This window comes from Elgaria multicarinata, chromosome 3 (genome assembly GCF_023053635.1).
Source record: "Elgaria multicarinata webbii isolate HBS135686 ecotype San Diego chromosome 3, rElgMul1.1.pri, whole genome shotgun sequence".
Taxonomy (NCBI): domain Eukaryota; kingdom Metazoa; phylum Chordata; class Lepidosauria; order Squamata; family Anguidae; genus Elgaria; species Elgaria multicarinata.
This window is the reverse complement of record NC_086173.1, coordinates 151356827-151372411: the sequence shown is the minus strand read 5'-3', so window position 1 is coordinate 151372411 and position 15585 is coordinate 151356827. Positions and strand designations below refer to the sequence as shown.

The 15585-nt window shown below is 44.7% G+C and overlaps 1 protein-coding gene across 1 annotated transcript; it reads right to left on the bottom strand.

Moving 5' to 3' along the window:
* Nucleotides 1–8928: 8928 nt before the first annotated feature.
* TNF (tumor necrosis factor) lies at nt 8929–12853 on the bottom strand. Its single transcript, XM_063123516.1, has 4 exons — nt 12671–12853; nt 11369–11399; nt 10744–10809; nt 8929–9645 (listed from the first exon to the last, which is right to left on the bottom strand). Exons 1-4 carry the CDS (start codon nt 12851–12853, stop codon nt 9227–9229), a joined length of 699 nt encoding a protein of 232 aa, XP_062979586.1. The 3' UTR covers nt 8929–9226.
* Nucleotides 12854–15585: the final 2732 nt, after the last annotated feature.

Genomic DNA, 15585 nt, shown 5'->3' with positions numbered 1-15585 from the left:
GGCTTAAAGTCACCCAGTGGGTCTCCATGGCTGAGTGGGGACTAGAACCCGGGTCTCCTGACTCCCAGTCTGACACTCTAGCCACTATGCCACACTGGCTCTCCAGTTAAAGTTAATGTCATCAGCTGCAGTGCTGCTGCTCAGCAAATGGGAGAGGCTTGCTCCCTGCCCTGGCCATGCTCTGGCTACTGACAGCCCCTTCTCCTTCCCTTCTGTGTAGTCTTTAGTTTTCATTGTATCACAGTAGAGATACTGCAAAATGCTGCTGCTGCAAACTCCTGCTACTGGTCACGCCTTCCACTCTCTGTGTTCTTAATTTTCATTCTATTGCAGTAATGATACTGTGAAATGCCACTGATTCAGGCTCTTGCTACTGGCTACCCTCTTTCCTTCCCCTCTGTGTATTCTTTATTGTGCACTGTAAGGGTAAGGTAAGGGTTAACTGGAACTTGGGGCTGGCATGTCTTTTAGTGTGTAAATTTTATGGTTTCATAGGAGGGAGATAAGCGGCCGCAGCTGCATGTGGGAGACGGCCGGAGCCAGGGACCGATTGTGGCATGTCTGCTTGTCCTTGAATGAATTAACATCTTAGGCAGAGGTGTGAAAGATCCACGCATCAAAGCCAAGGGGAGGGGGGAAGGAGCAAGAAAGAAAAGTATAAAGTCTACCTTGTGAGGGAAACAAGGGGGGTCGGCTGAACACCGAGGTTGGGTGACGTATGAACTGTAGTTTAGTCTCTGGCTTGCTCCTTCTGGGTTCTTACTTATATATGCATGTTTTATAGTTTTTATTCTGCTAATCCCATGTATCCTACCCGTTTCCTAATAAAAAGGTCTTAAACCTCAAAATTGTGAGCCGTGAGTGTCTGTCCTGGGGGTCCGTGCTAAATCCAGTCGAGAAACCAGCTATTGCTGGGGCGTGCTTCCTTTACATGCACTACATATTAGCCGACGACTCCACTATTGTGTATGATACAGAGCTATTGCGGATGGGAAAAGGAGGTTACTTATTGTGAAATTGGGGGGGGGAGAGGAAAAAGCGTTAAGCGGGGGAAGGGCGGCCCCACCCCTTGAGCCAGGTCACTTCCAGGTCACAGAAATAAGCATGCGCCCAGGATTTAATGTGGGGCCCAAAACATGCTGCAGCAGAGCTGCATTTCAGGAAAAACAATGCACTAAAATTGCTTTCTGAAGATGCGCCTTTTCCATAGAGAAGCTGTGGGGTTGCTGTCGCAAACGACCCCAATGTGCTCTCTCTCCACATTAAATCTGCCATGTAGATTGGCTCTGAATTGCTTCCTTGACTAATTACTTGCATTGAACTCTGACTCTCCTTCTGCCTGCTCCTTGTCTGCCATATTGCTTTGGGATCTTTTGCCGGTTACCTGGACTGCTGAGACCTTAGTTTCTGTCTGATTTGTACTTCTGTGGACCACCTTGGAACTCTTGGACCCTTGAACATGTAATTACTAGACTCAGAAAATGTGACGCATTCCTCCATCAGTGTTGGAATCAATGCCTAGACCCCCTCTTCAGGTGAACAGATTTCCAGGCTGACAACCAAAGATCCTACCCTGACACGTGTTGAGGTGGTCTATTAAAATGAATATTAATCATTACCAACTTAAGTCCCATTCATTTCAGTGGGTTTACTCTAAGTAGGACTAACACTGGATACTCTCGTTGGTCTCACATCCACACTGACTTTGCTGGACCTTTCAGGGTAAAACATGTCTAATTCATAGAATCATAGAATAGTAGAGTTGGAGGGGCCTATAAGGCCATCGAGTCCAACCCCCTGCTCATTGCAGGAATCCACCTTAAAGCATACCTGACAGATGGCTGTCCAGCTGCCTCTTGAAGGCCTCTTGTGTGAGAGAGCCCATGACCTCCCTAGGCAATTGATTCCATTCTCGTACTGCTCTAACAGTCAGGAAGTTTTTCTTGATGTCCAGCCAGAATCTGGCTTCCTTTAACATGAGCCCGTTATGCCGTGTCCTGCACTCTGGGAGGATCGAGAAGAGATCCTGACCCTCCTCTGTGTGACAACCTTTTAAGTATTTGAAGAGTGCTATCCTGTCTCCCCTCAGTCATCTCTTATCCAGGTTAAACATGCCCAGTTCTTTCAGTCTCTTCTCATAGGATTTTGTTTCCAGACCCCCAATCATCCTGGTTGTCCTCCTCACAGAATGTGAAACACAATAGTTTCAGATAATGGTGCAACCTTCATCTCTGCACTTTTCAAAGAATTTGCAATCTCACCAAGACTATTATTATTATTTATTTATTTATTTATTTATTTATATAGCACCATCAATGTACACTGCTATCACTGCTGCGCCTCACAGACCTCAAGCCAACAGGTAAGCATGCAAATGCATTGAAGGAAACTATTGCAGGGGACTGGGTAACGAGACTGGCAAGATTCCTGTTTGTACAGCATGTTACACCATGTTGCATAAATGGGTATAGCCCAGCCAAACATTATATGGGATGTCACACTGGTCTTGAGAGAGATTTGCAGTCTAATAAAGATCTCTAGCTGTAATCTACTTTGACATCCAGGAAGCTTTATAATGTTTCTCCATGGAAACCAATGTTGGCTCGAAACTATGGGGGTGGTCCATAATAGGTTCCATCCACAGTGGTGGAGCCGACAGGGCTGGTTTCATATAAGGTGCAGACTGCAGATGGACAGTTCTGGTGATGTCATGGGGATGGTCTTCGAGGACACAGTAAGGTAATGAAAAGTAATGAAAACAACTCTTTTATCAAAACTACACAGATTATGACACCCACAGCCATTAGTCACAGATTCAGCTGAGATGCACCACTCTGTCCCTACAAATACAAGCTCCTCTGCTCCATCTCCAGGAAGTGAAAACAATGTCACTGGGTTACCAGCGGTGTAGTCTGAAACTTCAGTCAAGGCCACTCTGGAGTTAAGTCCTACTGGAAGACCGCAGCAGGTGAAAAGTCACCCAGCTTAAACAAACGACTACTCTGCCTACAGAGAAAGGGTGTTGTGTACTGCCTGGTTAAGAGGAGAACCCAGAAGGTCTCAGTGTTAGCAGGCCATGTGAGAGGAATAGAAAGGAATGTTTTCGCTTCTGAGCAGTGGAGCCTGCATAACTTCCTGAGAGGCCAGGCCCCCGTCTATATGACAGCGGGATTGTTCCTCATTGAATATAAACCCGAATTTCCATTGATTCAAATCTAGGCAAAGAGCGTCACACTGCAGCAGCAGCAGCAAATTATCTCCTGAAGTTTTTTTATTAATGCGCACATGTGCACATACGATGCTACAGAGAAGAGAGGAGCAAAGCTATAAATTTTATCGTGGATCTCCGCAGATTTATATAAGAGATAAACTGAGAGGGGGGAAGGAACAAGGCAGCAAAGGAGGACGTGGGGGGGGGGGGAAGCAGCATGTTGCAAAGGACAACCCTCCAAAACGAAAACAGAGGCTTTTCTCCAAGTAGCAAGACAGGGACTGAACACGTCTCCTCCCTCTGGCTGCCCATTCCCCCCCCCTTTGTTTTAATATTATAAGCTTTATCTGCGGAGCTCGCAGAATCATATAATTTAAAATGAAAATGGCAGGAAGGAATGAGGGAGCCAGAGGAGGATGCGATAGGTGGGAAGGCGGGAAATCAGCCCGTCACTTTGTTCTGCCCTGAAAACTATGCCCACATGTCAAAATGCGATTTAACTACCCCAATGACACATAACTATAACGCAGTGCAAACTCGGACATTGATCCAAAAGTTGCAGTAAATTGCAACTACGAATATGCGTATTATCGCTACAGTGAATGACTGCGTCATGTGTCCTGAAACGCGAATCTGTGCGTTTAGGTCAGGGTAAAGAACCCATATAGAGAAGCCCTAGGAGAAGCCTTGGTCTACATGATTCTGTGAGGTACAATTGTTCAGTTCAGTTCTTCATGCACTTCTTACAAGTCAAAGATTGTTACGCTGTGTTGTTGTGAGTTATAATAAATAACTGTAGAGTTAAAGACGTCTGGTGCTGGTGCTATTTCCCATATACCCCCCTCATCCCTCGGCCGTGACCAGCCCGGATTTTGGGGCTGGTGTAGAAATGGCCTAAGAATAAGGAAGCTGGGTGGGAAAGAGAACACAGAGGCTGAGTTCAGATGACATGCTAATCAATGGTGGTGGTGGTGGGAATAGGAACAGAATGGGAAACAACCGTTGATTAGCGTGTGGTCCGAACTCAGCCAGATCTGGGAATCTTTTAGTTTGTAGTTTCTAGTGGCTACTAGGAGGAGGGCCTTCTCCGCTGTGGCACCCCGGTTGTGGAATGAGCTCCCCAGAGAGGTCCGCCTGGCACCTACACTGTATTCCTTTCGTCGCCAGCTGAAGACCTTTTTATTCTCTCAGTATTTTAACACTTAATTTTAACTTAAATTCAAATTTTACTGTTCTAACTCTGTATTTTAATCTTATATCAATTTTGCTGCATGGTTTTATCCTGGTTGTGCTTTTTATACTGTATTTTGTAATTGTGCTTTTAACCTGTTGGTTGTTTTATTATGGTTTTAATTTTTGTGAACCGCCCAGAGAGCTTTGGCTATTGGGCAGTATAAAAATGTAATAAATAAATAAAATAAATAAATAAATAGTGATATAAACATTTGATTTCCCCCCCCCCATTGCATTCAAACATGTTATAACCATCCTAAGTCAATTGTAAAGATTGTACCCAGTTTGATTCTATTTTTTAAAAAAATCTTCTTACTTAAAGTACTTTTTTCCTTCTCCACTTTCTCTCCTTCCTGCCCATCCTTGTTCCCCCACACTTTTGTTTCATTGTCCAACCGTGGGGAGTACATACTCATAAATCAAAGCATGAAAACTCATTCAAAGCATGTACTGAACCGAAGGGTTTTCCAAGGTGATGTAAGCACGCCTTTCTTTGGGTAAGCTGGGACTACTCTTGCATATAGTTCTTGGAATCCAAGAGGCATTAGTGGCCTCCAATAAATATTCCCAGAGTCTTACAAAATTGTATGGATGGCAGGATGGTGTTATTACAAACACACACATTGGGGATCATATAATTTATTTATTTTAACTGGTATTTTAACTGGTGATTATATAATTTATTTATTTTAACTGGTTCTCTTGGTTCCATAAGGATTTTGTGTTTTAGGAAGGAAAGTTCCAGTTAGAAATTAAATTAAATGCATTGGTTTTTTAGACTTCTTGACAAACATGAGCCATGCTCTTACTAGGGCTGGTAGTTCTTGATCAACTGGTAGATCTCTTCATGAATTCTTATTCTTATTCTTATTCTTCTTCTTCTTCTTCTTCTTCTTCTTCTTCTTCTTCTTATTATTATTATTATTATTATTATTATTATTATTATTATTCCAATCCATATCTAAAATAGATTCTGGAGTAATGCACATAGGAACGAAACAGAAAAAAAGAAAGAAAGATGATTAAAAACAGCAAATTAAAATTGTTCAATTTAAAACAAAGGACCAATGTAGCTGGCCAGTTGAGGAATGCTTCCCAAAAGAGAGTTGTTTTCAGGAGGAGGTGGAAGCAGCATAATGTTGGCGTCTGCCTGACTTCCAGGGGCCGGGAGTTCCAAAGGGAAGGGGCCACCACATTTAAGGCTCTTCTCCTCGTGGACTCCATTCTAGGGTGACCATATGAAAAGGAGGACAGGGCTCCTGTATCTTTAGCAGTTGTACAGAAAAAAGGAATTTCAGCAAGCGTCATTTATATGCATGCAGTACCCTGTGAAATTCCCTCTTCATCACTACAGTTAAAGCTGCAGGAGCCCTGCCCTGTTTTGTATCTGGTCACTTTAGCTATACTAGAGTGTACCCAAGGCCAGTCATGTTATTTTGGCTCCTGAGGCAGAAAATTCTACAACTATTAAACTGTTTCCTACGCTTTTCTGAGCATCAAAATCAGCTTCCTGTGGTAGCTACTTCACTTTGCCTAATGGAAGGGCTGGCAATGACACTGTTGGTGTGACCTTATAGACCCCAGGCAAAGTCCATCCTGTAAGCCCATATTTTAAATTGAATTCAAGAAAGATCCTTTTAATTAGGGATGGATGTATCAGGTTATTTCCAGTGTGTCTCACTTTCTTATGAGTTCACCTCTAATTCCATTTTATCCCATTTCTGCAGTAATCTGTCATGTAAATCAAAATTCAGAACAAAAAGACAGTTTTAAATACACATTGTCAATGTATTTTCTCTTAAAATGTTCATTTTTGTATGTAATTTGACTTTTCTTCTTCTTTTGAGGCTAGATTGTCACTGGAATATTCAGGAAGTGCAAAAGCTATTAGGTAACTAAATTCCAATCTGCACTTTCGTCTGGGAGCAGAGGATTAGGTTGGTTCAATTCAGAATTCACAAAGATCAAATTCATCATGCAATCCTGTGCATATCTACTCAGAAGTAAGCCCCATTTAATTCAATGGCCTCTACGTCCAGGTAAGTGTGTCCCACTAAATACAGTGAAACTTACTTCTGAGTAAATTTGCATCTGCTGTTTTATTTGCCTGGCTTCACATATTTATTTATTTATTTCATTGCATTTATATCCCACCTTTTTTCCTCCAAGGCACCTGTGGTGGCATCCTCCTCCTCTCATTTTTTTCCCTCACAATAACAAACCTGTGAAGTCAATTAGTGACTGAGATTTAGTGACTGGCCCAAAGTCACCCAGGGGGAATCTTTATGGCAGCCTTGAGCCCTGAAACCCCCACGTTTGCACTCCTTCGCATTGTCCCCATGCGAAGGAGCTAACACAAGGTTTACAGGGGAGAAGGGGGGACCTTGAGGAATATTTTTTAAAAAACTATATCTTTAATTGCGAATTTTCAGTTATAGAGAGGCGTAGAAACGGACCGCCACCCCATCCCCACTGTCCTGGTGCACCCAAGCTGCTCTTTAGGGGTTTTATTTTCTAAGAATTAGCCTCTCAAATGCTTCTTTATTTAGGGTGACCATATGAAAAGGACAAGGCTCCTGTATCTTTAACTGTAATGTAGAAAAGGGAATTTCAGCAGGTGTCAATTCAAGAGGATGGAATTCTCTCTTCATCAATGCAGTTAAAGCTGCAGGTGCCCTGCCCTCTTTTGTATCTGGCCACTCTACTATAGCTAGTGTAGCTTTAACTGTTGTGATGAAGAGGGAATTTCAGCCACTTCAATTGACACCCGCTGTAATTCGCTGTTCTACATTACTGTTAAAGATACAGGAGCCCTGTCCTCCTTTTCATATGGTCACCCTACTTTATTTGCCTTTCCCCCCAGCCAAAGATTTATTACTTCCAGGAAACAACAGTGACAAATCTCAGTTTCTCTTCTCCCTGCCCCACCCTGCGTGTGTGTATGCCTACACACACAAACACACACTTAAAAATTCCTCTAAAGGAGTCTTCCCCATTTTGAGTTTTTATAGATTGGGGAGGGGGTGGGAGGGAGGGAGAGAATAGAAGAGGGAAATGGGAAAACTCCAAAATAAGCCAAGGGGTTGTCGTGACAGCGGCAGTCTTTTGGTTTCGGGTTTTTTTTTTTTTTAAAAAAAAACTTTGTCTCTAACTGCAAAGCTTCATAGTTAGAGAGAGGTGTGGAGACGGGCAGCCACTTCCCCGTCTAATTAATAAATTTAGATACCGCTGACCGTATTTTAAAAATATCTGAGCGGTTTTGTGTCCACAGGATTGCTTACCCCTGCAATAGACGGTAAACTGGATATAGGAACAAAAGGAAGCGTCTTTGGTGTATCTGGCCCAGTATTGTCAACACTGGCTGGCAGCAGCTGTCCAGGGCTTCAGGCAGGATGACTGATGTTTTCATTTCTGGTGTTCTATAATATTTTATTTCTAGTGTTTCTTCGAGTTATTTTAATGTTAAATAACCATGTTCATAATACTTGTAACCATGTTCATAATACTTGTATTTTGTTGTTTTTATGGCTCATGGATAAAACAAATAAAATGGAAGAATTTCAAGGAAGCAGTCCAGATTTTTTTTTTTTTAAAAAAATCACTTATTGCATAATTTTATTGCTTGCTCTCATTCAAGTACAGGACCAAAGAACAATAACAATTATTATATATTTTTCCACTATGTGCCTAACAGAATCAGCACTATAAATAGTCACATAAATAAATAAAAATAATAAATATTTTGTTATAAAAAATTAATTCGCCAGGTTTCCCCCCACCCTTGAATTAGTTTGTTCCATGGCAAACACCTCGCAGCATTTCAACATAAAATATACTGTATGTGCCAATGGAACGCTCTAAATGAGAACATTTCAAATACTTCTGATGTCAGATTGCATGAATGATACAAACATCACCCAACAGCGAGAACATTTTTCCCTCTCTTAGGGTGCAACCCTATGCATGTTTAGACAGAAAAAAAATCCTAAGATTCCCAGAAAAAAAGTCCTACAACTCCCAGCATTACCCAGCCAGCATGACTGACTGGGGAAACCATGCTGGCTGGGGAATTCTGGGAGTTGTAGGACATTTTTCTGTCTAAACGTGCATCAGCTTGCGCCTTAATAAATTAGAAGAAAACACCCCAGGGCTCCCATCTTTAAGGAGCAGTTCATGTAATCAAATTGACATAGTCAAGTCTGAGCAGATATACATAGTATATACATATATAGAAATACAGTGATCTAGGGGAAGTACCTGGAGCATAAATTCTCTTTGAAGGAAGCTTCACACATTACACAGAGATCAAAACATATTCATCTCCTTGGGGCCACCCAATGGGGAGCCACAGCTAAATTAACCTATTACATTCATTGGCAGACGCACATTCACTGAATGCGCAATGCATTTTATTTTTGCATCCGTGTGGTCCTAAGCGGACCAGAAAAACAGGCAGTCATAACTGTTCCAACAATGCTCCTATTGGATAAATAAATAAATATAAATAAATAAATAAGATTAAGAATAAGCCATAATTTTAAAAAAGACAGATAATACTAGGACCCTACCCGCCCATAACCTCCTACACCGTGTGCCAGTTCAGAGCGCTGACCCTTCCTTTCAATGGGGTCTTTCCAGTCTTGAGAGTGGACATCCATGCAGAACCCTGGCTCTCCGTTTGTATTTTTGATAATTTGTATTTTTTGGATTACTGGGCCCAAGGTAGGAGGAATAAGCGACTTGTAATTATGAGTCAAGAGGGCATTCGGTGAGAATCTTTGCTTACATGGCAATAACCCCAAAGTAGATCTGCCTGCCTCGCGTTAAGTCCAGGTGCTCAGGCAAATCTGTTTCGGACCACAGGCGGTCTCCCCTGTGCAGCTTGAAAACAGCTCCCTGATAAATAGATTCAAACCACAGCTTTCCTGAGGGGTCACGTCCACCCTCGCAGGCAGACTTGATGGATTTCAGCAAGGTCACTTTTTTGTTGTACTCTGCCGACAACCACGAAACCGTGTGGGTGAGCAGCAGGTGTTTTGTGCAGCCTTTTCCGTGGAACAAGAGCTGAGAGTAGATAAAATAGAGCCCGGTGGAAGGCACGACGAGGGAGTTGTCAAGCTCATTTAGCTGCATGCCGTTCTCCAACATGGAAGGCGCCACCCTTGTAGTCCAGATCAATTGGTTGTGGCGCGTTAAGTTAGCTGTAACGATAGGAGAGGAAGAAAGCCAGTCAGAATCAAGGACCGTAGCCTGTCAACGCGTACAAAGAGCCATTCCCTGTGCTCCTCTGCTACGGGTTTGGTCTACACAGTGTGTGTGTGTGTGCAGAACCTAAGGCCCGTGGGCCAACCAGAGGTCCCGATCTGTCCCTCTGCGGTTCCCCTGAAACCCCAGTCCCTTCCCCCAATGCCTCTCCTAAGGCTTAGTTACCGGCAGCACAAACTATAAGCTAAATTATGCTGGTATTTGCACCCTGCCCCTTTTGCCTTCGCTCTCACCAACCACTGGAAGGTGGCCCCTGAGGGGCTTCTCCCAAATGGAATTTGGCCCTCATGCTGAAAAAGGTCCAACATCCCTGGTCTACAGAGTCCAGGATTATTGCCTCAAGGGAAACCGGTTGGCCCTGGACTTTTGGCAGGGTGGAGAGAACTGGGTCAGTTCCTGCTTTGAAGAACCTTTGGGAAATTTGCACTTGTTTGTGAGCAAACTTGACCTCACCAAACTCTGGCACTAGCCACATGGGAGGGGGGCCAAGCTGTGGAGCTTCAACAGGGCCTTAAACAGCTTCCGTAACTGAAAGATTTCAGTCCTAGATACTGAGGCCTAGGCCTAGTCTTGCCAGCGTAATGGAGTCGACAGCGTGATAGCTTAGGCTGTGGGAGACATTGAAGCTCATTGGGTAAATTTGCACCAATCATTTTCTATTGTAATCTAACTGAGATAATATTTGAAAGCACTTTGTCTGCTGGATGTGGTTGGTGGTAATAATAGCTAAAGGCCAAAACATGTGTTTTCAAAACCTTCTGTATGTTCACTATGAATCTCTTCCTTTCTTCATCTCAGGATTTGAGGCTCACAGCTTCAAATACCACCCTCTTGTCATGAATTGCAATTTTGCATTGAAGGAATGGCCCCTCACCTTAAAATCTCCCCATAGAATTTAATTGATGATCTTTATTTCAATCACTACAGGGTGTCCCTTAATTTTGTTATTTTGGTCTGGTCAGAAGCTAAAGGCTGCTTAAGTCTGGAAGTCACTTCCTCAGACCCTTTCAAGCTACTTAGAAATTGCCACTCACCAATGGCATGGGCAGCCGGTTTCCTGGACACCAGAGCTTGCATTTTCATGGTATGTGGCAACCGCTCTGCAAAGATAAAAAGAAGACAGTTTGTCAGATAACATATCCTTCTTAGCCTCTTTCTTGGGGACGGGGTGGGGAGATAGAATATAGCCCAACAGGGGAATATAATTTAGCATGTGCAGGAAGCCAGTGAGGCCAGACGTAACCCCCCTCCCTCCACCAGACCATCCAAAGCTGTGGCTTGAATCCATTTATCAAGGGGCTGCCTTCAGGATGCATAAAGGAGACCACCACTGGTCCAAAACAGAAAATCAATGGGGATCACTTTCTGGTACATGCACATAGGATTGCACCTTTAGTCGTAACTCCTGCCAAGTTAAGACCTATTCATTTTCAAATCTCCCCAATTTCAATGCGACAATTAAGCAGGCATTGACATTTCTCCCAATGGACTTAGTGGGACTTATATGCATTGTGCATTTGTCCGGATTCGGCCCATTTTCCCTGCTGGATTGGGAGAAGGAGCCCATGATCTAAGGCTCCCGAGATTTCAGCAAGGGGGTGAACCGTTGTAGGTTAGGAGGGTTTCACTTAAAAAATATCACTGTTGGGAAAAACTTACCGGAAAATGAGTTTCCGTTTTCCTTGGAGTCCTAAAAAAAGAATGGGGGAAATGAGATTAATATGCATGTTGTGGCAATATTATTATTATTATTATTATTGGTATTGAACATATAGTGATTGCGCTGAGCTGAAGTTACAAATGTCCCATAGGGAAGAAGTACGTTTAGGGAGTAAGATTGAAACACACAGAAAAACAGAAGCTGGGCTGAGTGCACTTTATTAAATACCCTGAATATTACTAAATATCCTCTAGATTATTGGCATTAAAACCCAATAATTCACTCAGGGGCTATAAAAAAATCGTCAAGCTCTTTTCCTTCCTCAGGCAAAACTATACTTGCCTTGAGAGCAAGGAATTAAAATTTGAAAGGGCATGTGCAAAGTTAAGTAGCTAATCCAGAGACTTAAAATGTGTACTCATAAAGAGAAATGGAGATATGTTCTGCTTGTCCCTGCCCTCTTCCAAACTTCGACCACCAGCTCAGCTGAAGCCAAAGTTGAAAAAAATCGAGAACTGGAAAAGCTTCCCTGCAAGGAGTCCATTGAATGGACTCTTCTGAAGCTGGGCTCCCTTGGAAGTCTCTTGGCCATCTGGTGCTGCGCTAGAATCTACAGGCCACGTGTGAGAGGAGGGTCCCACATTGGGCTTGATCAACGTTCCCTTTTCCCTGTTTGCCAAAGACGGCAAAATCAAGGTGGGCCATAGGACAAAGACCTGGCAGCCAACTTGCTGGATTTAGAATTTTTATGCACCTTTTTTCTTCTAAAAGGGTGCAATCCAATGCCTATTTGGACAGAAATAAGCCCTACAACTTCTAGCATGCCAGGAGGGGTTCAAATTAAAATAACGTATTATTATCATTTTAAGTTGATTTCTTTCAATGATGATGAAGATGATTTAGTAGGGTGACCTTATGAATAGGAGGACAGGGCTGCTGTATCTTTAACAGTTGTGTAGAAAAGGGAATTTCAGCAGGTGTCAATTGTATGCACACAGCACCTGGTGAAATTCCCTCTTCATCACAACTGTTAAAGCTGCAGGAGCCCTGCCCTCCTTTTCATATGGTCACCCTAGATTAGCCAGTTGGAGCTACGAATTTGATTATTTATTTTAAATATGTGCATCCCTCCCTTTCCATCATCCGATGCTCAGTGTAGCATTCCCCTCCCCCCCCAGCCCGCCTGAGAAAAACGTGCTTGCGAATTATCACCCATCCTCATCTTGCCTCAAAGTCCCACCAATCCCTCCTACCCCCCTTAAAAAAAAAGCCTTACTCCCCACCCATCCCGTGTCGCTTACCTGGTTTTCCGACTGTCTCAAAGCTCCGAATTGCAAGAGGGCGAAAACAAGGGTGGCCCCGATCAGGAGCACGAAGGAAAAGATCCCGAGACACTTCCAGGGCCCCTCTTTGCGCGGCGATTCGCGCAGCACGACCACGCTGTTGCTTTTCTCCACGTCGTACACCAAATGCTCGGAGCTCATGGCTAGCTGGGGCGTTTTGGACCAGGGAGGCACGGCTTTCTTCTGGGATGCTTTGGGTGGCTCCTCTGCGGACTTCGAAACGGCCGGCGAATCCAGGAGAGTTTCGCAAATGCGGCTGTCCGAATTCACGCCTAGCCAGGGAAGTGAATTTCGCCGCACGCCGCACGAGTTCAGTAACTCTTTGGATCAAAGTTTTCCTTGGCTGCTCCTTTTGAGTGATAGCTTCCTCTGAGTTCGCTTAATGAATGGGCGTCGCTTTTTCTCTCTGCGTTTTGTTATTTTAACCCTGCTTTCCTGCTGGTTCCTTTCTTGTCAGAGCGGCTGCAGCCCTTATCAGTGCAGGAGGCTTTGCCGGCACGTCTTTATATACCGTGCTCTGGGAAGTTTCATTGAGGAACAAGGCGGATGGGGGCGGGGGAGAGACTCTCTTTTGGGGCCGGGATGGGTGGAGTTCTGAGGTAACTCTGCTTCCCCCGCCCACGGCTCTCAGGCCTTCCGATTGTCAAGGAAACTGTGAGAGGAAACTAGGCAAGCCTGCTTGTGGGCCATTCCACCACCACCTCCACACGCCAAAAGGCCTACCTGCCTCTTTGAACTGTGTTTGGCTGGTTGCGATTTCGGATGAAGGGCTCCCCCACCCCGGCCAGAAGTCCCCTGAGGCTGGAAAGGCAGGGCGTGAAATGTTGTGATGAATAAATCCACTCTTCTTCTGTGACTGAAAAAGATGGTTGGGGTGGGTGGGTGGGCCCACGACAGATGGCACAGGGGAAGCACAGTGGCTTGCTGGTATAGCACAGGGTGGGCAACTTCCCGGGGTGGGGCGCAATGCCCCCCTGATAACACCCACCGCCGCTAAATGCACTGCCGAAATTGCCTCAGTGGCGGCAACAAAAGAGCAGGCACTTTTGCTCGGAAACAAGGCAGGCAGGGAGCACACGTCTTATTTAGAAAAAGCATCGCTCTGTACAGCACCATGTACATTGATGGTGCTATATAAATAAATAAATAAATAAATAATAATAATCGCGCTCCCGAGAGGATGCCGGAAGCATGGTTCTGCTTCCAAACAGGGTGCATCCTGCCCAGGCACCTGCTTTTTCCAAGCGCTACTTTTCTTGCCGCTGTGGGAGCAGTGGCAGGGAGAGTGGAGGCCACAAGAAAGGCTGGGTGGGCATCCCGTTGGCCACCTCTGGTACAAAACATGCTTTGTATGCAGAAATTTGCCGTGTTCAATCCCAGATATCTTTCCATAGACCCGTGGTGATGCTAGTGGAAAGGTCTGTTGGTGTAGATCTATTGCCAGTTGGCCCTGAAACAGAGGCAGACTTGGGGGTTCATCACAACTTCTTTTTGTTCCAGGTCCATCCACGGTTTCCTCTGCTTTTGTTGTCTAGCATTTTAGCAATTTAGCGTTTCATCGGCTGGGCGCTGTTTTATTTATTTATTTATTTATTTATTACATTTTTATACCGCCCAATAGCCAAAGCTCTCTGGGCGGTTCACAAAAATTAAAACCACAATAAAACAACCAACAGGTTAAAAGCACAATTGTTTCTTGTTTATTCGTTCAGTCACTCCCGACTCTTCGTGACTTCATGGACCAGCCCACACCAGAGCTTTCTGTCGGCTGTCGCCACCCCTAGCTCCCCCAAGGTCCAGTCTGTCACCTCCAGAATATCATCCATCCATCTTGCCCTTGGTCGGCCCCTCTTTGCCTTCCACTTTCCCTAGCATCAGCCTCTTCTCCAGGGTATCCTGTCTTCTCATTATGTGGCCAAAGTACTTCAGTTTTGCCTTTAATGCCATTCCCTCAAGTGAGCAGTCTGGCTTTATTTCCTGGAGTATGGACTGGTTTGCTCTTCTTGCAGTCCAAGGCACTCTCAGAATTTCCCTCCAACACCACATCTATCTTCCTTCGCTCAGCTTTCCTCATGGTCTAGCTCTCGCAGCCATAGGTTACTACAGGGAATTACAAAATACATATTTTATTTATTTATTACATAAATAAATTTCTGTAATAAATGGCCATTTCTGCCATTAGAGGTGAGATGATGCTCCCTTCTGTGCAGGGTCTTCATGCGCCCTCTCTGCCTCCCTCCCCTTTCCTGGTTGAGCGGCTGAGCGGTTCTACAGACTGGAGGAGAACTACCCCTGCCCTTCTCCTTCGTCAGCAAGACTGCCATACAACGCATACAACCCCAAGAAGGGACGTTCTGCAACATAGTGTGATGACTGCAATACATGGGGATGGAAGGGGCGGTTTTATCCTGCATGGAGAAAAAGCACCGCACTTTCCCCACTCCCAAAAAACATGGCAAATGGAGGGGAAGAGGTCAGATGACTGCAGGACAGGGACGATGTCATGTGAGGATTGTGGGGGGAAATGGTAAACAACGCAGGACAAAAGTGCAATGAAATGCTGGTGTGATGGAGCTCTTGGAGATGCTGCATCCAAAGCCCTGTCTGGCCTCCAGGAGACCCCGGGAGCAGTCCCATCAACTATGTCAGTCTGGGTTTTTTTGGTTTTGTGGGGGAGGGGGCAAAAAAAGAGATCCACTAGGCCTCCTTGTAGAAAACCCCCAACCCTCCACCTCTGGCCCTGTCCGGTGTGACCTGCCACTTCACCTGCCCACACCCTTAGGCTCTGCTTGACAGCCATTGTCATTGCTGGGCCCCTTGCACAAGACACCCTCAATCGGCCCCCTCACTCAGTGAGCCTGCTCCAGCCTTCC

What these genes read in the sequence shown, in the direction of transcription:
- TNF (XM_063123516.1), bottom strand. Translation starts at nt 12,853, where the DNA reads ATGAGCTCCGAGCATTTGGTGTACGACGTGGAGAAAAGCAACAGCGTG. An exon ending in TGAGACAGTCGGAAAACCAG is followed by an intron (nt 11,400 to 12,670) that starts GTAAGCGACACG and finishes TTCTTTTTTTAG; the next exon opens with GACTCCAAGGAAAACGGAAA. An exon ending in ACCGGCTGCCCATGCCATTG is followed by an intron (nt 9,646 to 10,743) that starts GTGAGTGGCAAT and finishes CTATCGTTACAG; the next exon opens with CTAACTTAACGCGCCACAAC.